This window comes from Mustela nivalis, assembly GCF_964662115.1.
Source record: "Mustela nivalis genome assembly, chromosome: 18".
Taxonomy (NCBI): domain Eukaryota; kingdom Metazoa; phylum Chordata; class Mammalia; order Carnivora; family Mustelidae; genus Mustela; species Mustela nivalis.
In genome coordinates this window covers 13,626,828-13,654,190 of record NC_139037.1, presented here as the reverse complement: position 1 = coordinate 13,654,190, position 27,363 = coordinate 13,626,828, and the positions used below count along the sequence as shown (strand labels likewise).

The following is a 27,363-nucleotide window of genomic DNA, read 5'->3' as shown; positions in this document are numbered from 1 at the left end:
GCAAACTGGTGTTTTCAAACAATACCCAAGGGCTCTGGAATAGAGGAGAGGCTTTGTAAGTGCCCTCGTGAGAAAACCAAGTCCTAACTAGAGGGACCTCCCATCTGGGCCAACCTTCCCTCTGTCCTGCCCTTCTTCATTGTGTCCTCCTGTGCTATGGTTTTGAACGTAAATCTGTATTCTCCCCTGTTCAGAACTTCCCGTAGTTTCTATCGTACTTCAAGTCGCAGACCCGCTCGGGCGCTTACAGGGGACTTCCCAGAGCCGCCCCTGGCTACATCCGGGTCCGCTCCCACCCCGGACCCTCCTCCGCTCCCCGTCAGCCGCGCAGGCTTCGGTGCCTTCCCACGTGAGCACGTCCTCACCTCAGGGGCCTGGGGTCGTGCTGATGCCCGGAGATCTCCGCGCTGTGGCCTGTCTCGCAAGCCACTCCTCAGAGAAACTGTCTCTAATCCTTCCTTACCAATGAATAGTTCCCTCCCCGCCACTCTGTCCCTCATCCTACCTAATAGTTGTTCTTAGCGCTCTCATGGCCTGGGTAACGTCTGGGTACTGCCCGTCTCTCTCGCTTCTCAGATGTGCACTCCCTGACGAGGAGGACGCCCTTTCATCCGCTCTGCTCCCGGCACCTAGAGCAGGGCGTGGTGTGAGCTCAGTACGGACTGACTGAGGGGCGCCTGGGTGCCTCCGTTGGTTATGCCTCCGCCTTCCGCTCAGGTCATGATCCCGGGGTCCTGGGATCGAGCCCCGCATGGCGGGGTGGGGGTGGGGGGTGGGTATCTCTGCTCAGCAGGGAGCCTGCTTCCCCCCCTTCTCTCTCTCTCTGCCTCTCTGCCTACTTGTGATCTCTGTCAAATAAATAAAATCTTTTTTATAAAGTGTATTCAGGTCTTTTGCCCATTTTTTAATCCATTATTTTTGTGGTATTTAGTTGGATATTGACCCCTTATTAGATGCATGGTTTACAAATACTTTCTCCTGTTGAATAGTTTGACTTTTTACTTGTTGGTCTCCGGCACTGTGCAGAAAGCTTTTTGTTGTATTCTCCCTTGTTTAATTTTGGTTTCTGATGTTCTCTCCAAAGAACTGCCAAGACCAATGCCAGGGAGCTTCGCCCCTATTTTCTTCCAGGAGTTTTACAGTTCCAGGTCTTAGAGTTGAGTTCTAGTTCCATCTAGAACTGACTGTTGTATGTGGCATAAGGAAAGGGTCCAGTTGGGTTCTCTTGCATTCACGTATCCAGTTTTTCCAGCCTCGTTGGTTAAAGAGACCGTCTTGCCCCGCTGTGTATACTTGGCAGTTTTTCCATAGAGGAGTTGTCCGTAAATGCGTGAGTTGATTCTGGCCTCCCCATTTAGTTCCATCATCCTGCGTGTCTGTTTTTATGCCAATAGCACACACTTTTGATTACGATAGCTTCCGTAGTGCGGTTTGACATTAGGACATGGGATGCCTCCAGCTTTTTCTTTTTCAAGATCACTCTGTCTCTTTGGCGTGTTTGGTGGGGTTCATACAAATATTAGGATTGTTCTTCTATTTCTGTGAAAAAAATGCCTGAATTTTGATGGGTATTGCACTGAATTTGTAGATCACTTTGGGTGATACGGACATTTTAACAATGTTCTTTTAACGCATAAACAGGGAATATCTTTCTAGTTATTTGTGTCTTTATTTCTTTCATCAGTGTTTTCCGGTTTTCATTGTACAGACTTCTCACCCTCTCAGTTAAATCTATTCCCAGATATTTTCTTCTTTTTGATACTTTTGTATATGAGATTATTCTCTTTCTTTCTCTGGTAATTCGTTGTCCATGTAGCAAAATGCACCTGATTTTTGTGTACTGATTTTGTTTCCTGCAACTTTACTAAACTCATTTATTGGTTGTCACGGATTTGTCTTTGTCTTTGTTTTTGTGGCATCTACAGGGTTTTCTGTATATAAGATCATGTTATCTGTACCCGGGATCATGACCCAAGCCAAAGGCAGACGCCTAATGACTGAGCCACCCAGGCGCTCCTTTGTGCATCTTTGGAAATCATCATGTGATTTAATCCTTCATTCTGCTAATGTGGTATATCACGTCTACTGAATTGTGTATGCTGAGTCATCCTTGCAACTCAGGAGATCAACCCCACTCGGTTGCAGTGTGTGATCTTTTTAAATGTACTTTTGAACTTCATATGTTTGCATTTTGTTGAGGATTTTTGCATTTGTGTTCATCAGGGATACTGGCCTGTGATTTTCCTTTCTTGTAGGCTGTGGTATGAGGGTAATGTTGGCCTCATAAAATGAATTTTGAACAATTTCTTCCATTTTAATTTTTTTTAAAGATTTTATTTATTTATTTGACAGAGATCACAAGTAGAGAGGCAGGCAGGGAGGGGGGCGGAAGCAGGCTCCCCGCAGAGCAGAGCACCCGCTGTGCCGCTCCATCCCAGGACCCTGAGATCATGACCCGAGCTGCAGGCAGAGGCTTAACCCACTGAGCCACCCAGGCACCCCTCCATTTTAATTTTTTGAAAAAATTTGAGGATTGATGTTAATTCTTCTTTAAATGTTTGGTAGAATTTATCCTGAAGCCATCTGGTCCTGGTCTTGTCTTTGTTGGGAAATTTTTGTTTACCATCTCCTTATTTGTTTATAGTCTGTTCAGATTTTCTATTTTGTCTTTATTTCGGCTTAATAAGCTGTGTGTTTCTAGGAATTGATCTATTCTAAGCTGTCCAGTTTGTTGGCATACAGTTGTTCGCAGTAGTCTCTTACAATCCTTTGTTTTTGTGATACCAGTGTTAATGTCTACTCTTTAGTAATTTTATTTGAATCCTCTTTTTCTTGGTTTAGCCTAAAGGTTTATCAGTTTTGTTTCTTTCAAAATATTTTTATTTTTGTATGTTCTATTTAACTTGTCTTTATTTCATTTATTTCTACTCTAATCTTTATTATTTACTTCCCTCTGCTAACTTTGGGCTTAGTTTGTTCTTTTTTTACTAGTTTCTTGAAGATCAAAGTTAGCTTGTTTAGTTGAGAGCTTTCTTTTTTTTCATAAAATAGGTGTTTAATATTATAAAATGCCCTCTTTAGAACTGCTTTTGCTGCATCCCATAAGTTTGGTATGACATTATTATGTGCATTTTTGTTTGTCTCAAGGTACTTTTTAATTTCCTAACTTGACCCATTGGCTGTTCAGAAGTGTGGTGTTGAATTTCCATGTGTTTGTGAATTTTCCAATTTGCATCCTGTTACTGATTTCTGATTTCATACATTGTGGTCAGAAAAAGATACTTGATATATATGCTTTCAGTCTCCTTAAATTTGTGAAGACTTGCTCTGTGGCCCAATGTAGGATCTATCCTGGAGAATGTTCAGGTGTACTTGTGAAGAATATATATTCTGGTTGAGTGGAATGTTCTACATATATCTTTTAGGTCCATCTGGCTCATAGTATTAACTTACTGATTTTCTGTCTAGACAGTCTATCCATTGTTGACAGTGGGGTATTGAAATCACCTACTGTTACCATATTGCTATCTATTTCTTCTATCAGGTAACATTTACTTTACTTATTTTGGTGTTCCAAGGTTGGGTGCATATATATTTACAATTGTTTTGTCCTCTTTATGAAGTGAGCCCTATATTACTTTATCACAAGTGACCTTCCCTGTCTGTTGTGACTGAGTTTCACTGAAATTCTGTTTTTTTGTTTTATTTTGTATAGATTTTATTTATTTATGTGTCAGAGAGAGGGAGTACAAACAGGGGGAGAGGCATGCAGAGGGAAAGGGAGAAGCAGGCTCCCCGCTGAGCAAGGAGCCCAACATGGAGCTTGATCCCAGGGATTGTGACCTGAGCTGAAGGCAGCCACTTAACCGACTGAGCCACCCAGGCACCCCTGAAATTCTGTTTTTTCTGTTATAAGTTAGAGCTACTTCTATTCTCTTTTGGTTGCCATTTGCATGGGATATTTTTTTTCCCAAACCTTCAGCCTACGTGTATACTTAAAACTAAAGTGAGTCTCTCATAGGCAGTATATTATTGGATCTTGTATTTTTACCATACAGCCACTCTGTCTTTTGATTGAAGAATTTAATCTTTTGACATTTAATTATTGATAAGAACTTACTATTGGCACTTTATTGTTTTCTGATTGTTTTTTCAGTTCCTTTGTTCCTCTTTAATTCTTTTGGCATCTTTGTGATATATATTTTTGTAGTGGTATGCTTTAATTCCCTTCCTTTCATTGTTTTGCATTACAGATTTTGCTTTAGTGTTATCATAAGGCTTATGTAAAATATTTTATAACAGTCTGTTTTAAGCTGAAAACAACTTAACTTTAATCACATAAAAAGCTCTACATTTGGAGGTGCCTGATTGGCTCAGCCAGTAGAGCCTGCAACTCTTGATCTCAGGGTTGTGAGTTCAAGCCCCACACTGGGTGTAGAGATTATTTAAAACAACAACAACAACAACAAGATTGTTCTGCCTGTACATTAAAACAAAAACAACAACAACAAAAACCTCTGTGCTTTTACTTCTGCTTTCCTTGTGCTTTATGTAACTGATGTCCTGCTGCCTTTCTTCCTATGCTGTCATTCACTGACGTGTTATTATCGTGGTAGTTATTTTTAACACTATTGTCTTTAACTTTTATACCAAAGATAAAAGTGATTTACAAACCACTACAGTAGTACCAAGCTCTTAATTGGACTATGTATTTACCTTTACCTGTGACTTTTATACTTTCATGTTGCCACACAGCCTCCTTTCCTTTCAGCTAAAGGAATTCCCTCTAACATCCCTCGTAAGACCTGGTGGTAATAAACTCCCTCATCTTTTGTTTGTCTGGGGCTGATTTTAGCTCCCTTCACTTCTGAAGGACGGTTTTGTTGGGTATAGTGGTTTGAGTTGGCAAGTTTTGTTTTGTTGTTTTTTTTCTTTCAAGTACTTTGAATATATCATTCTATTCCCTCTGGCCTGCAAGATCTCTGCTGAGAAATCTGATAGCCTATGGGTGTGTGTGTGTGTGTGTGTGTGTAAAGTTATTTTTTTTCTTTCTGTTTTCAGAATTTTCTGTCTTTGACTTTTAACAGTTGGATAAACAATAAAGTATCTCAGAGTAATCTTCTTTGGATTGATCTGACTTGGGGTCCTTTGTGCTTCATGTACCAGATGTTTCTATTTTTACCAAAATTTCAACTGTTGTTTCTTTTTTTTTTTTTTTAAGTTTTTTTTTTTTTTAAAGACTTTATTTGACAGAGATCACAAGTAGGCAGAGAGGTAGGCAGAGAGAGAGAGAGAGAGAGAGAGAAAGAAAGAAGCAGGCTCCCCGCCAAGCAGAGAGCCCAATGCAGGGCTTTGATCCCAGGACCTGGAGATCATGACCTGAGCCAAAGGCAGAGGCTTAACCCACTGAGCCACCCAGGCACCCCGTCAACTATTGTTTCTTTAAATAAGTTTTCTGCCTCTTTGTCTCTCCTCCTCCTCTGAGATTCCCATGATATGTATATTTGTCCTTTTGACAGTGTCTGGAAGTGACAGACGCTTTGTTCACTCTTTGTCGTTCATTTTTCTTTTTGTTCCTTGAACTGGCTAACTTCAAATGACCTCTCCTCAAGTTCACGGATTATTTCTTCTGTGTGATCAAGTCTACTGTTGAAGCTTTGTATTGAATTTTTCAGTTCTACCATGGAATTATTCATCTCCAGAATTTCTCTTTAGTTCTTTTTTATGGTTTCTATTTGTTAAAATTACCATTTTGTCCCTGCATTGTTTCCCTGACTTCATTTATTTGTGTTCTCGTCTTTTCACTGAGTTCCTTTAGTGTTTTGATTTCTGAGGCAGTTCGCGGACCTCTGTATCTTTGGAGTCATTTAGTGGAACTTGAGGAGTTTCCTTTGATGGTGCCATGTTTGTCTGATCCTGACTCTGGGATCTGTGTAGTCTTGGGTTGGTGTTCATGCATTTGAAGGAGAAAACGCCTTTTCTGGTCTTTACAGATCAGTTTTGGCAATTAAAAACCTTCTCCTGTCAGTTACCCAGGCTGATGAGTTACCTCCAGAATCTAAGTTGATCAGGGATGGTGTTAGGTCATGTGGCTGTGGTTACATCCACAGTGGGGTCCACAGTTTGTAGGCCTGCTACCAGGGGCTCGGATAGGTGTGGGTCTGGTCTGCTCTCTGGGTGGACAGGACTGACTGCAGAACCTTGTTCAGTGGGGCTGGCACTGGGACAAGGGTTGGAGTAGAACAGGCCTGTTACCAGCTGCAAGAATGAGTGTGGCTCCCCCAGATTTCTGGGAGGGCTCCTGCTGGGTCGCTGGGTGGGTCCCTGGGCAGGCAGGATGGGCCCTGGACTGTGGCTGAGAGGGACAGGAATGGAGTCCCCAGGAGTCCCCAGGCTGTTCAGGATCCATAGCCAGGACCAGTATCAACAGACCTGGTTCTGGAGGGATGGAAGAGTGTGTCCCCCACCAGGATTGCTCCCTGACCATGGCTGGAATGGCCTGGAGGCAAGGTAGAAGTTTCAGGATCTGAAGTCAGATGAGGTTGGTAGGCTTATCTCCAGTCGCATTGATAGGTGTGTCTCCCAGCCGGTCTCTGGACTAGCAGGACTGCTCATGGACTGTAGCCAAGAGGGGCTGGAGTCCAGTTAAAGGCCATTGCAGGATCTACAGACAGACCGAGTTTGGTGAGCTTGCCTCCAGGGACTTTTGGACTGTGGCTGAGAGGGACTGGCACTCAGAACTAAGGTCTAAAGGCCTGTTATCTGAGACACAGGCAGAAGGGACTCCTGGGTCCCTTGGCGTATGGTGCTGTAGCCAAGTCCACAGAGGCAGAACTGTTTCTGGGTCTGTTATCAGGACCATAGGTGGTGAGTCTGCCATCTGGGCATGGACGTGCCTTCTCAGGATGGACTTTGTCAGTCTTGGACTCCACTGGGGTTTCACAGTTCCCTACCTTTGGATCCCAAGGCTCCCGCAAAGGCAGCTTCATCTGTGGATTACTGTTGCTGAGAGGAGATACAAGCAGGCCACCTCCTATTTCACTGTCCTGCTGATGCCTTTCAGTTGATTCTCCAGATTCATCTAGATCACCTATGTGTCCTTTACAGATGATGACCATTTCACTTCCTTATTTTTTTTTTTAAGATTTTTTCTTTATTGTCAGATAAATACTGACAGAGATCACAAGTAGGCAGAGAGGCAGGCAGAGAGAGAGGAGGAAGCAGGCTCCCCGTAGAGCAGAAAGCCCGATGTGGGGCTCGATCCCAGGACCCTGAGATCATGACCTGAGCCGAAGGCAGAGGCTTAACCCACTGAGCCACCCAGGTGCCCCTCACTTCCTTATTTTTATGCTTATTTCATTTTCTTGCCTGGTTGCATTAACTAGAAATTCCAAATATGTTTTTTTAAATAGTGGTGAAAATGTGCATTTTCTGTTACTAACTTAATAAGGCAGTTGTGAAAGTGGTTTCTTGTACTCTTTTTGTTCGGATTTATTGCTGATGGGAACTCCTTGTTTCTGGGCAATGTTCTGCTTCGTCAGATTCGCATTCCTAGCGCCATACTCCTTCCAACTGGAGTGTCTCCCCGAGAACAAGCGAAGCCATCTCCCCAAGATCTGGAGGATACAGAGAACTATGGAGTAAACTGGGGCCCTCCGATACAAACGTCACAAAATCAGACAGCATTTGGCATTATCAGAATCCAGAGATAGCGGGTGGCTATCCTGTCCAAGGGGAATTTGCCACTTACTCAGGAGGAGGGTATGTTGTGAGACTTGGAAGAAGCTCCCGTACTGCCATCAGGTGAGGAAGCCTGAGCCCTGGACAGGAGAACCAGGCCGTGTCCCTTCTTAGGACAGTTAGAGCTGCCATAATGGTGCTCAGTTGTCTGTGACACTTGTAGACACTTTTTTTTTCCCCCAGAGAAATCTTTTTTTCCCCCCAAATTTTATTTATTTATTTATTTATTTATTTGTCAGAGAGACCGTGCAAGCACAAGCAATGGGAGAGGCAGGCAGAGAGAGAGAGAGAGAAAGGAGCCCAGCATGGGATTCGATCCCAGGACCCTGGGATCATGACCTGAGCCGAAGGCAGACGTTTAACCGACTGAGCCACCCAGGTGTCCCCCTTGTGGACACTTCTTAGACTTTTAAGGAAATGTACCTTTTAGTTTAAAAATTCCTTGTTCAACCTCAAACTACAGATATGTTTTGGTTTGGCAATTTGCCCATACTCTTTTTTTTTTCTCATGTGGTAAAACACCTTCCAATCTCAATTCTGGTGTCCCTAGTTTAGGCAAACTATAATCTTCAGATTTAAGAGGAAGCATTGGCTTTCATGAGCCATAATCAATGCAAATATTCACAGTCAAACTTCCAGAGACTTTAGAGTGTTTTTGTATGTGTATGTGATAAGAATTTTTTATCATTATATATGAAAAGGCTTAAATTACCTCTTCATTTAAGTTTACAGCAAGAATTTACTCAAAAACATGGGAAATCTGCTTCTCCCTCTCCCTCAGCAGCTCCCCCGGCTTGTGCTTTCTTGCACTCTCAAATAAGTAAAATCTTAAGAAATAAAGAGAAGAATTTAACATTCAGAAGTCGTAGAGTAATAGCGGTAGCTGACATAAAATAATTCTACCCTAGGTGTTAAACACCGAATACGTTCTCTTGAACATTTAAACCTGATGTGAATGCTCTTATGAAAACTTTCATCTTTATAGACTTCTCAACTTCTATCTTTGTGAACTAATACTAGTGAAAGTTTGGGGATTAGTAATAGTACTCTGTAGGCAAACGATATTTGGGAATGTAGCTTTGCAACTGGCACGTGACATTGGAAACGCCAGGCCATTTTTCTCCTTCGCGGGATTGAATGGAGAAAGAAGCTGACCCTGTCATTCTGTTTTCCCAGAGTTCCGCAGCATCTTGGACAGAGCCACTGGCTTGAGCATTGCACCAAAAGCCTCTCTGTGGAATCTGTGGTCTTCGGTGCTAACGTGAACCTGTTCTGTGTAGTGACCCTGATTTTGGAGTCCAACAATGCAGGTACAGAGGTCTCTTCTGTCCTGACCTGGGTATCTCAGAAGAAAGCTCAGTTTCTTTATTTTGTACCATTAAAAGACAGTATTTTAATTAAAGTTATTATCCATAATTTAAAAAGTCAAGTATTCAAGGCAAAAGCGAGCAGTCCTTTCTTCCTCCTCCCCTCCTCCCCCTTTCCCAGAGAAGGCTACTGCCTGCTTTTTTTTAACTGTTTCTTTGGGAAAAAAATTAAAAGTTTTTTAAAGATTTCATTTATTTGACAGAGAGACAGCGAGAGAGGGAACACAAACAGGGGGAGTGGGAAAGGGAGAAGCAGGCTTCCTGCTGAGCAGGGAGCCGGATGTGGGGCTTGATCCCAGGACCCTGCAATCATGATCTGAGCCAAAGGCAGATGCCCAACTGACTGAGCCACCCAGGCACCCTGGTTCTTTGAAATTTAACAACTAACATGTTTATTACTTATTTCATGCATTTTCAGTTTTAGGTACTATTTCTTCCTATGATGATGAGCATTTAACTTTCTTATACACAACACACACGCATACACACACTTTCCTCTTTCTGTGTTCTCCGAATATAGTAACAATTTATGGTTAGTTTAATATTTATTTCCATTATTGTAATTATCTGAATGATTTCTCAAAGATGAGCCATGTAATGTATTGTAATTTCTTTTCTTCTAGAACATTTTCCTTAGAGTTTATAATTGTTTCTTTTTCTTTTTTTCCATTTGGTTGGTTTTGCATGAATCTATGATTGATTCACCTCCAAACTCCTCCTAGAAAAATCTCTTTCTGTTCAAAAAGTATCAAGCAACCTATTATTTTGAGGCCCTCCATCCTTTTGGTGCAGTTCAGATTGGTTTTTCCTCCGGGTCTGCTGCGCAACGCTCATCCTGGATTCTCCCTACAGTATCATTCTGGGGATGATCTTGACCTCTCCCCTCTGTTGGATCTTCTTTCTCCTGGATCCCATGTTTTCCTCTCTGCGTTTACTTTCTCATTCTGCTGGAGCATATCCTTCGGGAAATTACTGCAAGGGTACGGAAGAAGTAAATTTTTTGAAGACTTCCAGGTCCAAAATTGTTCCTACTCTGCCATCACACATGATTGCTCATTATTCTGGATATAGTTGTTTTTACAGAATTTTGAAAAGTATAGCTCCATTGCCTTCTAGCTTCTTGTGCTGTTCTTAAGACGTGCGATGATGGGGACATCTGGGTGGCTCAGTGGGTTAAAGGTCTGCCTTTGGCTCAGGTCACGATCTTGGGGTCCTGGAATCGAGCCCTGTTGGGGAGCCGCCTTCTCCTTTTTCCTCTACCTGCCACTCTGACTACTTGTGCTCTTTCTCTATTTTTCAAATAAATAATTTCTTTTTAAAAGTGTGATGATGCCCCCAACTCCCAAAAGATTTTCAAATTTTCTCTCTCTACCCAGTGAGTCTTTTAACCTGGAAATGTGTCCTTAGGTTCTGAGAAATTTTCTCACAGATTTCTATCAAATTCTTCTTTGTTATCTTTGTTCCCTTTTACCAGTATTCCGGGCATTTGACGTTGGGATGCCTAGACTGATCCTTTTATTTTTCTTGTTTTTGCTTTTCCATGTTTTTCTTCTAGTTTCTGGGAGATAAATGTAACAAGTGATTTGGAAGTTGAAGTATTCATCTTGATAATTTAATTTTCAAGATTTGTGTTTGTCCTCAATATTTTTTTCATCGTATCCTGTTCTTTTATGGACATGGTATCCTCTCAACTCTCTGAGGATGTTACAGGCTTTGTTTTGTTTTGTTTTGTTTTTCCTGCTCTTTCACTTTCTATAATGCTTCTGAACTTCTTTTTTTACTTGTTTTGGTCTCCAGTTGTCAGTGTTGAGGTCCAATATGTGGCTGTTTTATCATACTGAAGACAGAGTTAGTAAAAAGCAAATAAATGCTAGTTAGAAGCTCTCTGTTAATAGAAAGAGCTTGTCGGCTGTTCCTAATGTCTTTCTGGCAGTTTCACATACAGGACCCTCCAAACCCCTGCTTTGAGGATGTCAGCCTTGTGGACTTCTCTGAGACTATTGAGAAAAGGGACTGGGAGGCATCGCCATGCAGCATAAAAACTTTCTCTTAGAGGTGCCTGGGTGGCTCAGTTGGTTAAGTGTCTGACTCTTGATTTTAGCTCAGGTCATAATCTCAGGGTCATAGATAGATCCCCAAGTTGGCCTTTGCACCGAGCTTGGAGCCTGCTTAGGATTCTCTCTCTCCCTCTGCCCCTCCTCTGTTCATGAGCACACTTTGTCTCTCTCTTCACTCTCAAAATAAAAGTAAAAACTTTCTTTTAATTCTTTCCCAATAGACCACTACTTGCAAATAGACCTGTTGCCCCTGATTTGGGACTCTCTCTACTTCAACAATAGAAAATAAACCTTTAGGGTGCCTGGGTGGCTCAGTGGGTTAGGCCGCTGCCTTCGGCTCAGGTCATGATCTCAGGGTCCTGGGATCGAGTCCCGCGTCAGGTTCTCTGCTCAGCGGGGAGCCTGCTTCCCTCTCTCTCTCTCTGCCTGCCTCTCTGTCTACTGTGATCTCTCTCTGTGAAATAAATAAATAAAATCTTTAAAAAAAAAAAAAAAGAAAAGAAACCTTTAGTTTTAGTGTGGCGGAAGGCACGATGAGTAGCAAATACCTAGTTGTGAATGGTGAGGGAGGAAGTCGGGGATCTAACTGCTTACGTTCAGACTTGGGATAATTCCATTTCCAGTTTCATCTGACCTTCAGGAGTATCTAATGCCAGCAATTTTCCAGCCTTTCTGGGCTTGCTCCTGGGTTTTCTACACGGCTGACTTTGCCTTTCCCTTTCTTGAATCTGTTGTCGGTGTTATTCTTCTGTTTACTGGCTTCCAAGAGTTCGTTGCTGTCATCTTTGCTCCTTTTCCTTCAACTTTTAATCCTGTCACTATCATTATCGTGGCACTTTATGAGATTAGAGGGACGCTCATATATCCAGCTCCCCTACCTCTAACAGGAAGTCTGTTCAGATCAAACCTACTCTTTATTCTGTTCCCAGAATTTGCCCACTAGTATCCTTCCATTTACTAGGAAGGTGTCAGTTTTTTTTAAAGATTTTATTTGTTTATTGGACAGAGAGAGAGAGATCACAAGTTCACAGAGAGGCAGGCAAGCAGAGAGGAGGAAGCAGGTTCCCCACTGAGCGGAGAGCCCAATGCGGGACTTGATCCCAGGACCCTGGGATCATGACCTGAGCAGAAGCTTTAACCCACTGAGCCACCCAGGTGCCCCCAGGTGTCACTTCTGATCAGGAGTTTTATACTTAGACTTCTACACTTGTTCTAAATGAAGTATGAAGGCTTCCTGTGGGTGTTCATAGGGTTTTTTATTGTTAGGAACTACCAAGGCCCTCCCCCAACACACACACAAACTCCAAATAGGGCTGAAGTAAACGTGGGAAAGTCCCAGTCTTACGATCGAACAATATGAAGTAGGAATTCCTTTTATTCTTAAATGTACTTTACATCTTAATTCTAGTATTTGGGGGCTTTATGAAAGTTTATATTCACAAGACCTTTCATGATTTTAGAAGCAACCACCTCACTGTCCTTCTATAGAATCTGAGGTTTTTTTAGTCTATCCTTCTCTAAATGTGTGAGTATTCCCAGGATACTGTGAGTATTCTTCGGGTATTAGGGCTTTACCTAAATTTACTTTTAGAAAGTAACTACATTTGAAATGGCTCAAAGCGCTATCATACTAATTTCTGAAAATGTATTTTAAATAGCTTTAAATTCCATTCTCCCCACGCTTCACATTGCAGTCATCTGCTCTCTACCAAACCTTGTATGGAGAGGGTACAGAGAGTCCGTGCATCTCTGCACCTGTTCTCGCTCGACCAGAGCAACACCTGTTAATAGCTGTGAAGTCACAGACTGTGCCCTCAAGGTGGGATCACGAGTATATCTTCCCCTTCTACTGACTGGTGCAAACAGTGCATTTCTCCAGTAGTTATGCATGTGTGATCTGAGTTAATATCCCTGACAGCTCTAGAGGAAATACCAAGTGAAGAGTAGAGATTTGGGAACATTTGCAATAGATAATCCGGTGGGGCACCTGGGTGACTCGGTTAACTGTCTGGCTCTTGGTTTGGGCTCGGGTCATGATCTCAGGGTTAGGAGATTGTGCCTCACGTCAGGCTCCAGGCTCAGCAGATTCTGCTTGGGATCATCTCCCTCTCCCTCTGCCCCCGCCCCCACTCTCTCTCGCAAATAAAATCTAAAGGGGAAAAAAAAGATAATCCAGTAATAGTTGCACTGATCTTAAAGAGGTTGAAAGGAAGAGGGCGTAAGTTTTGAAGACTCCTGACTCTAGGTGTTCTTTGTTGTTCTCAGGTGCATTCTTCCCCTCACTGAGGCTGGACACTTTAACTTCCCTTCAGGCATCAAAGAAGGACTTTGCCTGGTCTCTCATCTTGCAAGTCATCTATTACCTACTAGTCTGTTACTCTGCCTTTGTACAGGTGAGAAATTCTCAAGGTTTCCAATGTTATCAGGAGAGCTCCACAATGAGTTATTACAAGAATTATGGCTATGACTTTGGTCCCTTCCAGAGCCTGAATTCAGCTAAAGGCTGACTGGCTTTCCATGAAGTAGCTCTTTAAATTTTCAAGAGTGAAGGAATTAACTCTGTATAAAGAATATTATTTTGGGGGTGCCTGGTTGGCTCAATGGGTTAAGCCTCTGCCTTCGGCTCAGGTCATGATCTCAGGGTCCTGGGATAGAGCCCCATATCGGGCTTTCCGGGAGCCTGCTTCCTCCTCTCTCTCTCTCTGCCTACTTATGATCTCTGTCTGTCAAATAAATAAAATCTTTTTTAAAAGAATATTATTTTTCGTACATTGTATTATCCCTCTATAAGCTAACAGCAAGAATTGAAAATCTGATGAACAGAGCAAGTACTCAAAAGTACAAGTAGTGGCACCAAACCGGAATCCATCTTAAGACAACCCCTCTTACTTTCAGGCTTGATAACTAATTTGAAAACTGTTTTAAATTTAAGCAACAGGAATGAAATCGTGTGTATCCAATGCAGGTTAGAGAAAGCCGGCTTTTCTATAAACAGCAGCTCCGAGTGACTACAGAGCAGCACCAAGACCATAACCTATTGGGTCCAAGTTGGATCCGACAAGGGCCCAGCTTCGTGTCTTGCCAGGGTTGAAATGCTTCATTAGGGAAAGACCTGGCTAATCCTCAAGGCAAGAAATAGTGACTGTGTGTCTCCTTTTAGGGTCATCGGCTGAAACAACAGAGGTGGAGGTTCTTCTCTAGGAAAAGAAACATTCTGGACGTGAGCATAATCCTCATTAGCTTTGTCCTCCTGGGTCTGGACAGGAAGCGTACTTCTCTGCATAAGAAAAACATGGCGCAATACCGCTATGAGCGGGACAGGTAAGACAGAGCCTGAGGAGCCCAGGCTCTTCCCGTTCAATGTCTAAAGTTTCCCGATTGCACCTAAATTTCTTTCAGACTCCCCTTCCTCTTCCGCTGCTCTATCAGACCTATGTTTGTATAATACCAGAGTTAAATACAGAACTCAGACCAATGTCCACAGCTGAGAAACAATTAATAACCGTATACGGCTCATCACATTGAAACGCTCTCTGCCTTCATAATACTTAGGTATGTGTTTGTCAAAGGTAATGCATTTAAATTCCACATAGCAAGGACCTAGAATTAGTCACATTTTGCACCCTGGCCAAGGAATAAAGCCTGAGGAATGACAAATGATTACCCTTTAAATTAAACAACCCAGTGTTTTTTTGTTTTTGTTTTTTAAACCAAAGGGGGTTGTTTTCTGGGTAGAGATGTCCATCCATTAGCTTATCCATACCGAAGAGAGGTTCTGGTGCCCCTTTGGACACATTCTGTGGTCTTTCCTATGGGGAAGAACATCTATTTCCCAGACCACATATTGCCACGTGGTACTTTACTTTTTCAGTGGCCAACAGTGTGGACTGCTGATCTGTGTAATGAGAAAATATCCCAGGTCATCCTCAGAGGACCATTTTTGCAGGGACAGAGTTTGTATGGTGCTGACAGTTGAGGTCCATCTTGCCGCATGGCACTAGGTCTTAGACACTAAAAACAGTTGTGACCAAGAGCCAACATGCTCTATCTATGGGAGTCTTTCCAAGTAACCTAGTTGCTGCGACACGAGATTATAAATATGTTTCTCACGCAACACTCCTCCCTTCCAGTTTATCGATCATCTTTAAGATTTTGTCAAGCATAAACACGGGAGCGGCAGGCAGAAGCAGGCTCCCTGTTGAGCAAGGAGCACAGTGCGGAACTCCAGCCCAGGACTCTGGGATCATGACCTGAGCTGCAGGCAGACGCTTAACCGACTCAATCATCTTTCTCCTTTCAGCACTGTTAAACCTATTAGACCAATCACCTCCCAGAGAATACAGGATTAGAGCGCTACAGAAAACAGACTAGCCTAATGACACAGCTCGAGGGTTAGGCTAACTCCTCTCCTTTTGAGAGGAGGGGTTTAACTCAAACCACAGCAGTGGAGGCGGCCGGCCTGGATTGGCGGGATGAGTCTGGAGTAATCTGCTAGAGGTTTTATTTCGGGATTTCTTCAGCTCTCCCAAGCAAATACACGGCCTTTTGCCAGTGCTCTCACATCCACAAGTACCGAAGGCCACGCTGGAGAATTCTTGCATCAAGTATTTGACCTAATAGGACTCTCAGAGCTGCTGCACTCAAGCAGGGGAAGCAATGGAGACATGGATGGCATGCGCTTCAGCGGTTATGTCACCCTTCCTTGGCACAGGTTCATCAGCTTCTACGAGGCAGTGCAAGTAAACTCAGCCATCGTTCACCTCATGGGCTTCCTGGTTCTGTTGGCAACTGTTCAGCTTTGGAACCTGCTGTACCATAACCTCAGGCTGCAGGTCATCGGTAGAACACGGCAAAGCCTGGGACGACGTGGTGGGCTTCTTGCTGGTCATCCTGATCCTGCTCACAGGCTATGCCACTGCTGTAAGCCCTCATTCCCCAAAGCTGTGGCCTTGGAATCACATTGCTTTCCAAGAAAGCACTATACGGCAAACCATCAGTTCAAGTTGGCAATGAATTTTGGGAAAAAAAAAAAGAGTATGAAAACTGGTTTTTAGCTGTAGTTCCACACTTCACCAGCAGTATGGCTTAAAATCAGACATCTGTCTCTTAACTTTAGCTCACAACATGATGTGAACGCCAAATAAATCGATATGAACATGCTACGTAACTATAGAATTTGAAGGCCCTGGGATTTGAACGGCCACCAGGCACTTCTGTTTCCGTTCCCTCTGGTCCTGTGTCGGCTCCTCATGAAGCCAGGAGGGAAAGAACTGACATCAGCTCTACTAGTGCTGTCTGTCCTCTGATCAGTCTTTCTCCTTTTCAGTTTAACCTGCTGTTTGGATAGAGCATCACTGACTACCAAACTTCCTTCAGCTCAGCAGTGACTGTTGGCCTTCTACTGGGAATCGCTCATCCGGAGGAGGTAAAAAACCCCATCCTGGCTTCCCTGCAGGATTCTATTTTGTCTACAAGGCGAGAATTGCTTACAAGAGCAGCGCCTTCTGTGCCACTGCACACTGGAAAAGGAGTATAGATTCTCTGCCTTCCCATTCTGTGGTGCTACCTATGCATTCAATGTGAGGGGCTATTACTTTCAGAGATATGTCCCTTTTTCAAGCACCTAATTTCAATTTCTTCACTTCTTAATCTTACTGCCAGGACGCTGGGCCTGAATTTATGTTCTCATCACCTAGCCAGATTAATATTTGCTGCTTCTTTCTCAGTAGCCCTTTGAAGTATATAATGAAAGTGCCTTCTAAAAAAATTAGGGAGGTACAATTCCAGAACAAGAGCCATATTTCTGTTCGTTATTCTCCCTCAAGAACTCCCAACACAAATCCCTATCCTATATAAAAAAAAAAATAGGGAACCCAAATCAGGATTTGGAGCTCTAGCATATATAGATCTGATCAAGACAGAAAAACTATAATTCACATTACAGTTCACATTACATGAAATTGTAAAGATCTCCATGAAGTTTAACCTTCTGAAAATCTAGAACTCAAATGGGCAAGTTTACATAGTTTCTTAACAGAGTTCCTCTTGTGGGAAGTTCTCACCTAAGATCGGGGAAAGACCTATATGGTTCTGAGTTCAACTGGGGAATGAAACCTTCACCCATGGAACATTTTATATACTAAGACACTTAAGGAAGTAATAAAACAATGAGCTTTTGCTAACACCTCCTTTTTGTCTTAAAAAAAAAAAAAGCCTTTTCTAATAATATAATGTGAAGGGAAAATGGAGTGTACTTACTGGGAAAAGTTTTGTATAACAAAGATGTTTATCTGGTTGACCTAGAGTAGCTATAATTGAGCAGTATCTGGTCATACAGATGTCCATCACAGTGATATTTATTGTAAGCATTCATGCTCTTAAGTTGTTGGGACTGGTTTTTTTGTTGTTGTTTGTTTTTTGCAGTACCCTAGTGGCAACAGTGAATACGCCAATACCAAGGGAAAAAAGACATTTGTTAAAATGAACACATAAAAATACTCTTACAGAAACCACCACAGTCCCTGTATTTGAGAATGATCACTTCATGCTGAAAAGTAAAGAATGGCAAAACTCAGTACTTACTTTTAAAATAGAACACCAAAAAAAAGCAAAACAAAATAAAAGCCAGTTTTTTATGGTTAACTTCTTGAATTTTATTGGAATGCTCCTGTGTTTATAGAGGTTCTTAGAATGGTAGAGACAGTTTTTATGATTTCAGATGTTACTCTTTCAATGTGCTTTTGCTACTCTTACAAGCTTCCGTGCTTAGATATATTTTCCAGAGCTGCCAAAACTCACATGGGCTTTGAATCACTTATAATTCTACTGGGACTTACCTGTTTTCTGGTGAAAGCCCTTAAGTCAATTATTTTTATACGCATTAAGCCTGTCATTCATATTCTTCTATCCACACAAAAGCATTTTCATTTTTGCTTCTCTCCCTACTGTCTACCAAATATTTTATGTGACTATATCCCAAACATTAGTATAGAACTTCTACTTTAAAAATGGAAGTTAAACTGTCAGTGTTTAAAATCAAAACATTTTATTGTCTCTTTCCAGGTTATTGCTTTAGACCCAGTCCTGGGATCCTTTCTGATTCTCACCAGTGTCTTCCTGATGCTACTTGTGATCATTAACCTTTTTGTTTCAATGATTCTCATGGCCTTTGGTAAAGAAAGAAAATCCCTTAAGGTAGGTAACACTGACTCGGTAAGTGAAATATAAACTTGTCATGATTTTATCATTAGAAAAACTCAACTGTTGCTGCTCCTAAGATCACAGACTGACATAATGCACAGAATCCGCACAGTCCCTTTATGAATCTCCATAGCTTGGGCAACCATTTTAATAGAACACCCAGTTTATAGGACATCTACTGTCTGATAAATAGCTGTTCCTCAACTGTGAAGTAGCAGAAACACTCCAATGCCTGACAGTAGATCATTAAAGGAACAGTATGTTTACCATTAATCCTAGTTTTTAAATCTTTTGGTCCATTTCCCCTCTCAACAATGGCATCAATTTTAATTCCCTCACTTTTCTCCTTTTGTGTAGGAGACAACTTTGAAAGAAGATGGACTGATAGAGATGGTGCTACAGAAACTCGCCAGTTTACTAGGAATCCAGCGACACCAGAACACGTGAGCAAACAGCCATGACAGCAATGGGCAGTAACACAGAGGCTTTAAAAGATGGATTACCTTGGGTGCCTGGGTGACTCAGTCAGTTAAGTGTCTGCCTTGAGCTCAAGTCATGATCCCAGGGTCCTAGGATTGAGCCCGTCTGGCTCCCTGCTAAGTGGAGAGTTCACTTCTCCCTCTCCCTACCTTTGTAGGGTACAGTTGCGAAAATTACTGGTTTAATATACTGTTAATTTTGTAATCACTGAGGAATCAAAATCTCCCGTAGCAAGTTCTTGGGTTTATGGCTGTCAGGAAAGGGTTAACACGACAAGAGCGCTACAGGATAATCCAGCTCTTGCAAAAGCAAGAGACACTCACCACCAATGTTTTCAGCGTGGCTGTGGGAAATACGTATGAGTCAGAGGTGAGCTCACTGCTCACCTCTGATATTAAAGATGTAAGTGTGAAGTTTGGCTAATGGGCAGCCCTGTCCCAGAGGACTAAGCAAGCAAACTCAAAAATGTTACCTGGGCTTAAATACAGAAATAGAAACGGACTCGCTGCTGCTTCAGACACACACATTACCCAAGGAACCAAAGGTAAAGTCTGGATTATGCCCAGCATGGGTCACTTACTTAAAATGCTCTCCACTAAAATCCAAATTTGTACCTCCTCACTTGACCAAACGAGTGGAGAAAGCAGGGCACAGAATTTTTAACTTTATTATCAGCTACTGAGCTATGAGATACAAACCAATCAAAAACATCAAAGTTGGCTGAAACAGGTGTGTACATTTACACTACACAGAAGCCAGCATCTTGTCTTCTGATCCCAGAGCCATCCCTCTGGGGGAGGATGGCTGCAGCTAGGGGGTAAAGGAACATGTTAAGTTACAATAGTAAAGAGTCTCATCCACCTAGGAAAACAGTCAACAACCACAGCCACATTTTTTATGGGCACCAAAAACTTTTCTGTAATCAGTTTTTAAAGGTTTTCTTAATCATAAAGTTTTCAAATGAAAACAGGAACCCCTCTTCTCCTGTAGGCATTCCAGCTTACTACCCAAGAGATTTGAGTACTTCTATTAAGGCAACTGGAAGCCCACCTTAGCCTTGAATGGTGACTCTGCCCGGTATGTGACTTGTCCTTCGTTTGCCGGTAAATGCAATCCAACAGAACATGCTATGGGGAAAAACAGGAATTTATGCAGTGCTGCCCTCTGGTAAAAGGGGAACACAGCACTCAAAGCAAAAGGCCACGGAGGGCTCCCTGAGAATCCAGTAGAACTAAGAGAAGCTCTCCACTTTCCAAATTAACTTTGCAACTGGATCCAGGTAGGACAGTGCCTGGCAGCAAGGAGTAGTGTATATGCCGATGAGAGGACCCAGCTTCTGGGAACTATTACAGTGGCGTCCAGAGTCAGTCTCTCCCATTCATAGCACACCTTTGCTTTGATTCTTGCTCACCACAAATCCCTCTGTACAGAGGGGTTTGTTTCTAAGTCTAGAACTTCAGCACCAAGCTGAGAGACTTCATAAAATATTCTTCTCTGTGTCCAGCCATCTTTGGCAGCTCTCCTCATAATGCTTTCACCTTCTCACTCCTCTGTGGAGGGACACAGAAGCCAGAGTCTTCTCTGTGATGGGAGAAGGTGACGGGAGAAGCTGGGCTCACACTCATGGGAGCTGGACAAAACCAGCGGCCCAGAGTCCGATGCTCTGGCCTCATAGTCTCTAATCATTAGTCTCTTAGGAGCAGGAGAGAACTGGAAAGCAGCAGAATTTAGAGCAGGAAGAGAGCCCAGAGGAAGAATGTACTCAGTGATGGTTAAGAGATGAATAAGAATTTCATGGAGATTGTTACAAGGAGAAACAGCTCAGCCTCAAATCTCAAAGCCTGCAGGTTGCCTGGTTTAAGAGACCTAGGTTTTCTTTTTCAACTCTTCAAATCTCCGGGACAGATCATCAAAGTCAATGTCCTCAGATGCTGAGGTGTTGGCACCAGCAGACGCAGTTGGTAGTGTGTCTGGCACAGATGGCAACTCCGGTAGTACAAAGTTGTCGTAGGTATCCATGGGTCGGGAAGGGGGCTTTGCAGAGGCTTCTGGCTTGGGCCCAGGACCTAATTAAATTAGGGTAAGCAGCACAGTGTTACAAACACCAGAGAAAAGTAGCTCAGATCCTCAAAGCCCACAATCCCCTTTGGCACAAACAATTAAAATACAGGAGAAAACACTGGTTTTTAGAAAATGATTAATAGTTCTCAAGACCAATAAAAATTTCCAGGACAATACCTACATTTCCTTAATGGAGCTGAATCCTATCTGTTTTACTTTCCCATGGTGAGAAAAGATTTAAAGGAAATTCAAAGTGTGGTACCTGGGATTAGGTACACAGAGCATTCACTCAGATTCCCCTTTTGCAAAGATCTGCTACTAAAATTCTGTTGGAATGAGCCACTCTCTATGGCTTAGGAGGAAATTTTTTTTTTTTTTTTTTTAAAGATTTCATTTATTTATTTGACACAGATAGCGAGAAAGCGAACACAAGCAGGGGGAGTAGGAGAGGGAGAAGCAGGCTTCCCACCAGGCAGGGAGCCTGATGCGGGGCTTGATCTCAGAACCCAGGAATCATGACCTGAGCTGAAGGCAGACACTTAACGGCTGAGCCACCCAGGTGCCCCATGGGGGAAAATTTTTTATTAAAAATGTTAATGTCCTTACTGTTTCGTGTAATAGGATCTGAATTACCAGTCCTCCATTTTGTATTCTACAAAATCATCCCCCCCCCACTGTACGTTTCCATTTGTGTCTAACTTCTAGAAAAGGCAAACCTCAACTAGTTTTAGAAAACAAGAATAGTGAGGTGCCTGAGGGGCTCAGTCAGTGGAGCATCCGACTCTTGGTTTTGGTTCTGGTCATGATCTCGGGGTCACGGGATTAGGCCCCACGTCAGGCCCCATGCTGAGAGGAGTCTGAGATTCTTTCCCTCCCCCACCCTATGCACACACATGTTCTCTCTTTCTAAAGATAAAATCTTAAAAAAAAAAAAGAAGTGGGGGTACCTGGGTGGCTCAGTTGTTAAGTGTCTTTTGGCTCAGGTCATGATCCCAGAGTCCTGGGAATAAGCCCCACGCTGGGCTTCCTGCTCAGCAGAGAGCCTGCTTCTCCCTCTCCCACCCTCCCACTTGTATTTCCTCTCTCACAAATAAAATCTTTAAAAAAAAGAAAGAAAGAAAGAAAAGAATAGTGTTTGCCTCCAAAGCAGAGTGTGAACTGATGGGAGTTGACTGGAAAGGAACATAAGGGAACTTTCTGGGGTGATGGAAATGTTCTACACCAGTTTTACTGAGATTGTTGTTTATATAAAATCAAAACTCATCAAAATATACCTCAATAAAACAACTATGTCCCTGGGACAGAGACAGTGGTGGAACCACATCCCAGGGACTTGATTTGGATATGTCACTATCAAGTGGGGAACTTGAAGCCTCGCTAGAAGGGACAATTTACTGTTATCCTAACCACCCCCACGGCAGTAAAAGTAGAAGGTATTAGGGCCTGGGTTCATGCGGGTCACGTCAAACGAGCCGAGAGTAAGGATGCCCCCCAGAGATGGCAGCGGCAGCTGACAGACCCTGTTGACCATGGACTAAAAACTAAGACTAAAGAAACTGTAAGCTTATTGTTGCTATACTAAAGAAAATTGGGGCGATAAAAAAAGTGTCCCCCTACCCCAACCCTAGTTTCTGTAGTCCTGGTAATGTTTTATTTTTTTGAGCACATGACCACAGGAGCATGCCTGCTCTGTGAAAATTCACTGAACTATTCACTTATGGTTTTATCTACTGCCCCCTCTTTAATGATCAAGTTAAAAAATATGTTATGTATACCTAGATGGAAAGATAGCCAGATGGATTGAATGACTGATCTCTTTTGGTAGTTCTAGGTACAATGGAAACTGAAGTAGCAGGAACATGAAAAACTTGAAGTTGGAAGAAAAACTGTAACAGAAACAAGGAACTTGGGAGATAAGATAATAAAGATACTGTCTTTTTGGACAAGGGAAATCCTAAGTTCTATCTGAACCTACTACACACAGGGCATGTGGGTAAAATGCCACAAACATGAACGCTATTCTGAAGAATGAGCAGTAATGAGAAAACAGTTCAGCACTGAGGGTTTCTGATTCACACTCACCAACAATCTGTGCAGAAGAGACATTCTTATCAGCATTAATGTCATCAACCTGAAATACAAAGATTGTTACTAGGGGAGAAAGCAATAGCATTAGTGGACAAAGTATTCATACTGGTATAAGCCCCTGTGTTTTCCAAAAGCTAAGCCGCTCAGCAGAAGCAACAGAACCTGCTCCAAAGAAACTGCCCCTCCACCCCGTTCTCCTTCCTTATCTTCGAATCAGATACCACCAAGCAGAGAAAAAGAAAATTCTTACCACACCATAACACCTCTCTTTGATACCTTCACCTTCTGGGCAGAGAGAAAGCACTAACCCACTGAACGCATCTCCAAGAACCAAGTCCTCAAATACTGAAGATCTTCTACCTCATTCCTAGAAACAGTTGTGGGTAATGCTTCAATGCATGCAAGACCGAAACATAAGCAAACCCAGGCCCAAGGGAAAACCAAAGGAAAGAAAACTGAAGTTCAGGAACAGGGGGATCTCGCAGCAAACGCTCAACCAATTTCTTTTCTCTGTAATGCATCAGATAGAAATGGGTCTCAAAAGGCACATACTAGCTGACGAAACAAGGCTGACAGAAAAGGAGCCCTCTAATTCTGAATCAAAGCTGTGCAATCACCAACAATTCAATTCAAGGCATGATTACCATATTTTATACCAAGTTTCATCTATAAGATGAAAATGTAAAATTAATGCTACAGGCTGAAATTTATTAACTGGACACTTCAGTTAAAAACAAATCTGGCCACCACTCCTTTACACAGTGCTGAATTTATAAAACCGTATTTTACTTATTATAATCTAGCAACAAGACTACACCAGCTCAATACAATTCTCTGCCTCATTAGTTAAAAAACAACAAAAAAACCCCCCGAAGACTAGGTATGTGCCCTACTGGAACTCTCTAAGAAATCAGCTCCTTCCTGATTCCTGGCTTAATTGCAAACAAAGCATTGCCACCAATGATGCCACCACTGCCAACACCGCCGCCCCATTTCCAGGGTAATGTTAAAGCAACACAAAAATCCAAAGCAAGAGCAATGCCGGTAACTAGGAATTGATCAAAACTTTGCCTTCCCTGTGGCCATTATTTTGCTCTCTCTTCATGGGATTCACTCTCCTGCTGCTTACAAAAGAGGCTCAAGCACTTACAGATTCATACGATGGGGGAGTTGCTGGTATCTGAGGTGGATGAATATTGGGAAAAGCCTGGTAAGTCCCCACTGGCAATCCATTGAAATCCGACTGCAAGTGAAGAAAGGCGACATGAAACACAATTTCTGAGGTTTGTGTATGGTAAGGGAGAAATACCTACACATATTCAATGTGAATATTCAAGATATATCTTCAATATGTATATTATTCAAAACCTTCAAAAGAGAAAAAAATGCCCAGGATTCCAGATTTTTAAAGATCTAGAGCCAAAGACTAGTCTTCAAATTACTAATCAACTGCTTTGATGTCTACAAGGGAAGATTCTAATCAGACTTTCCTATTACTAGTAATGACCTTTACCTTCTTGTCTACACAGGAGGTTTTTCTACCCGGTAATAAGTAGCAATCATTTTTGGAAGGAATTACTAGTATGCCTGTAGCAGATCCCAAAGGTATTCCGTAAACCTACAAGAAGTTTCTCTAGCGCCATCTCTATTTTCCCACGTCATTAAACAAGACTTTCTCCAAATCCTACTATTTTTTCACAATATAATCACTAATACCAAATGTTCCTACTGCAGAATCTTCTTGACAACCTACAACTCTGGAGTGTATTCATACATCCAATGTGTCAGCTTCTGTTACATTTTCCACAGTTTACACCCACGCTTCTGTGAATACTTACTGGTCCCTTTGGCAGTGGGTAGGAGAAAGGAGTACTTGGAGAGGGCATGGGCATAGGCATGGGCATAGGCACTGGTACTGTTCCATCAGGTCCACCAATTGGTGCTGCGAAACCACCCCCTCCTCCTCTTCCAGGGCCCCCTTTCTTCACATCATCTGTGAATCCAACATCAATAAGATCTGTCTCTACCCCAGGAGGAGCTTCTGCCTGAGAAGAAGAATGAAACCCATATCATTAACCCACACTGGCAGGTCAGGTTCCCCCAGAAGCAGACTCTGAGATGGAGACCAGTGTGGAGGAAGCTTACTGGCCTAGTCCCTTGGGATAAAGACCTGTGGGGGAGTGAAGGAAGCAGGGATGGGCTGCCATGCCGTCACAACATCTCCTAATTTCTTAAGGAGCTCTGCGGCTACAATGGGCCTGTAACAGGTACCCCTGACTGGGACAGTCTTAAAGCCCAGTTACTGAATACAGGCTGTCCCAGAGGTCAACTTTGGATGAAGCAGCTTTCTTCTGAGGGCTACTGCTGGAGGGTATGAGCCACCAGTCATCAATATTTTCAAAAGCTGGAGAAATAAATGCTCTTATCCTTAAGTGTATGTATCTGGGATGGGGAGGAGTTGTCTGAGCAGCACACCAAAGAACCCACTACAACCCACTGATCTTAACTGAATTATTACTATTTGTATACTTGCCCCCCTTACACTGTAAACCTCTTCAGGACAGTGATCTTGTTTTTATCTCTGTATTCTCAGCTTTCTGTGCACCACCTAACATAGCAGGCACCTAACACTTAGTTTCAGAATCCATTTGGGGTCTTGGGGCACTTCTTGCTTCAACTCCTTGAACTTCATCAAAAAGCAGCAATAGTGCCATTTTTGTATTTGCATCAAGGTTTGTACCTTTTCTAAGTGCTTTTCAGTCATTCATCTCATTTGATCTTCAAATACTCTTCGAGAAATGCAGGCATATCTATCATTACCCAAAAAAACACTAAATAGACAAAGGCTTAATCTCCCACACACAAACTTTACCATAAAGAATATGGTTATTTTTTAAGAAAGTGATATCCAGAGACTCATCTCCCCCTCTGTACTCTGTAAGACTCTATACTTACCATGACCACAGAGTCAGGCTCATAGGGCACATTGTAGTTCTTGGCAATTTCAATCAGGTATCTCTCCACCAGGATTTTAGGTGGGGCTTCCACACTCAGTTTGTGCATTAGCTGTTAGTAAAAGACCCAGGGTTAAAATATATGCCAATTAGCCTAAGTCTAACCTGACTCACTTTTAAACTCTGTTCCTCTTATTTTATAGGTAAATTGAGAAAAAAGGAGGTTCTGACCAGTTAAAGGATTTTTTTTCACTCATGAAGCATTATTACAAACCCATGCCCCTCTCATGGTCTCTGGTTACACATGACACAGGTGTTGGTAAGACTGATAATGCCGCCTTCCACATCTGAATCCATCCACTCTCTATCACCTCACTTCAACCTCCACAAATCACAAAGGGCACAAAGAACTGCAGGCATCACAATCAGAAGTCGAGGGAAGAGGTAAGGAGTTGACTGCACTACCAGTCTGAGAGCCTTCTCACCCTCACTATAAATATGCAACCCTAGACTAACTCAGCCATACAATAAGACCCACTACAATCCATGCAAGAGAACATGCCCACACCCTGCCTACTCCATCTTGTTTAACAAGTGTGTTCATTACCCTGTCATTCACAGTTCCAATCTGGTTGGTCCTACATAGCTTGCCATATTCCTTGCTATACTTGGCACAGAGCTGATCAGCAACCTACAGAGAGAAAAGAACAGTGAATGAGGGTGCAAACCATTCTTACAGACTGCTTCAAGCTTCCTATCAATAGTAATCATGCTTCTATTACAGGATTTCAAAAAAACCAGGGCCTGTAAAATTTTAGGAATACGTATTCATATTTGTTTATCTACCCATCCACTGAGCTGTAACTATGTGCCATATTCAATCATAAACATTATGATAGATGCTATAATACAATTTAAAAAGACACTGTTCGTACCCTTATAGTCATAATTTCTGAGGAAAGCAGTCATTTATCACACAAAGATACAAATGCAGTGTGGCGCCTGGGTGGCTCAGTGGGTTAAGCCTCTGCCTTCAGCTTGGGTCATGATCTCAGGGTCCTGGGATCGAGCCTCACATCGGGCTCTCTGTTCAGCAGGGAGCCTGCTTCCCTCTCTCTCTCTCTGCCTGCCTCTCTGCCTACTTGTGATCTGTCAAATAAATAAATAAAATAAAATAATTAAAAAAAAAAAAACAAACAAATGCAGCCATAGTAAGTGTCACCAAGGGAAAGTACACCACACTGTCAATAACTTAGAACAGCGAAATTAGATTTGATAAAAAAAGGTAAGGAGGTGCCTGGGTAGCTCAGTCGGTCAACCGTCCAATTCTTGGTTTTAGCTCTCAGGCTTGTGGGATCAAACCCCACACTGGGCTCCTTGCTTAGCATGGAGTCTGTTCAAGATCTTCTCCCTTCC

At 42.5% G+C, this 27,363-nt stretch overlaps 2 protein-coding genes across 5 annotated transcripts in view; one reads left to right on the top strand and one right to left on the bottom strand.

Annotated features, from left to right (window-relative positions):
* Window positions 1-19,739, top strand: part of PKD1L3 (polycystin 1 like 3, transient receptor potential channel interacting) — a gene marked incomplete at its 5' end in the record, with an annotated part of 59,121 nt that extends 39,382 nt beyond the window's left edge. Inside the window, 11 exon segments of the mRNA XM_082712544.1 lie at window positions 7,464-7,656; window positions 7,659-7,803; window positions 8,917-9,050; window positions 13,430-13,557; window positions 14,325-14,485; window positions 15,876-16,010; window positions 16,012-16,084; window positions 16,491-16,508; window positions 16,512-16,589; window positions 18,227-18,358; window positions 18,722-19,739. Coding sequence (XP_082568670.1) covers window positions 7,464-7,656; window positions 7,659-7,803; window positions 8,917-9,050; window positions 13,430-13,557; window positions 14,325-14,485; window positions 15,876-16,010; window positions 16,012-16,084; window positions 16,491-16,508; window positions 16,512-16,589; window positions 18,227-18,358; window positions 18,722-18,811 — 1,287 coding nt within the window. The 3' untranslated portion in view covers window positions 18,812-19,739.
* Window positions 19,493-27,363, bottom strand: part of IST1 (IST1 factor associated with ESCRT-III) — a 34,754-nt gene continuing 26,883 nt past the window's right edge. For 2 of the 4 annotated variants that reach the window (XM_082712339.1, XM_082712340.1), the window contains exons 5-10: window positions 26,555-26,638; window positions 25,949-26,059; window positions 24,832-25,038; window positions 24,144-24,236; window positions 22,988-23,036; window positions 19,493-20,910 (exon numbers count right to left, since the gene is read on the bottom strand). In XM_082712339.1, coding sequence (XP_082568465.1) covers window positions 20,711-20,910; window positions 22,988-23,036; window positions 24,144-24,236; window positions 24,832-25,038; window positions 25,949-26,059; window positions 26,555-26,638 — 744 coding nt within the window. In that variant the 3' untranslated portion in view covers window positions 19,493-20,710. The remainder of the gene's footprint in view (window positions 20,911-22,987; window positions 23,037-24,143; window positions 24,237-24,831; window positions 25,039-25,948; window positions 26,060-26,554; window positions 26,639-27,363) is intronic. The other 2 variants (XM_082712342.1, XM_082712341.1) reach the window with 2 other exon arrangements.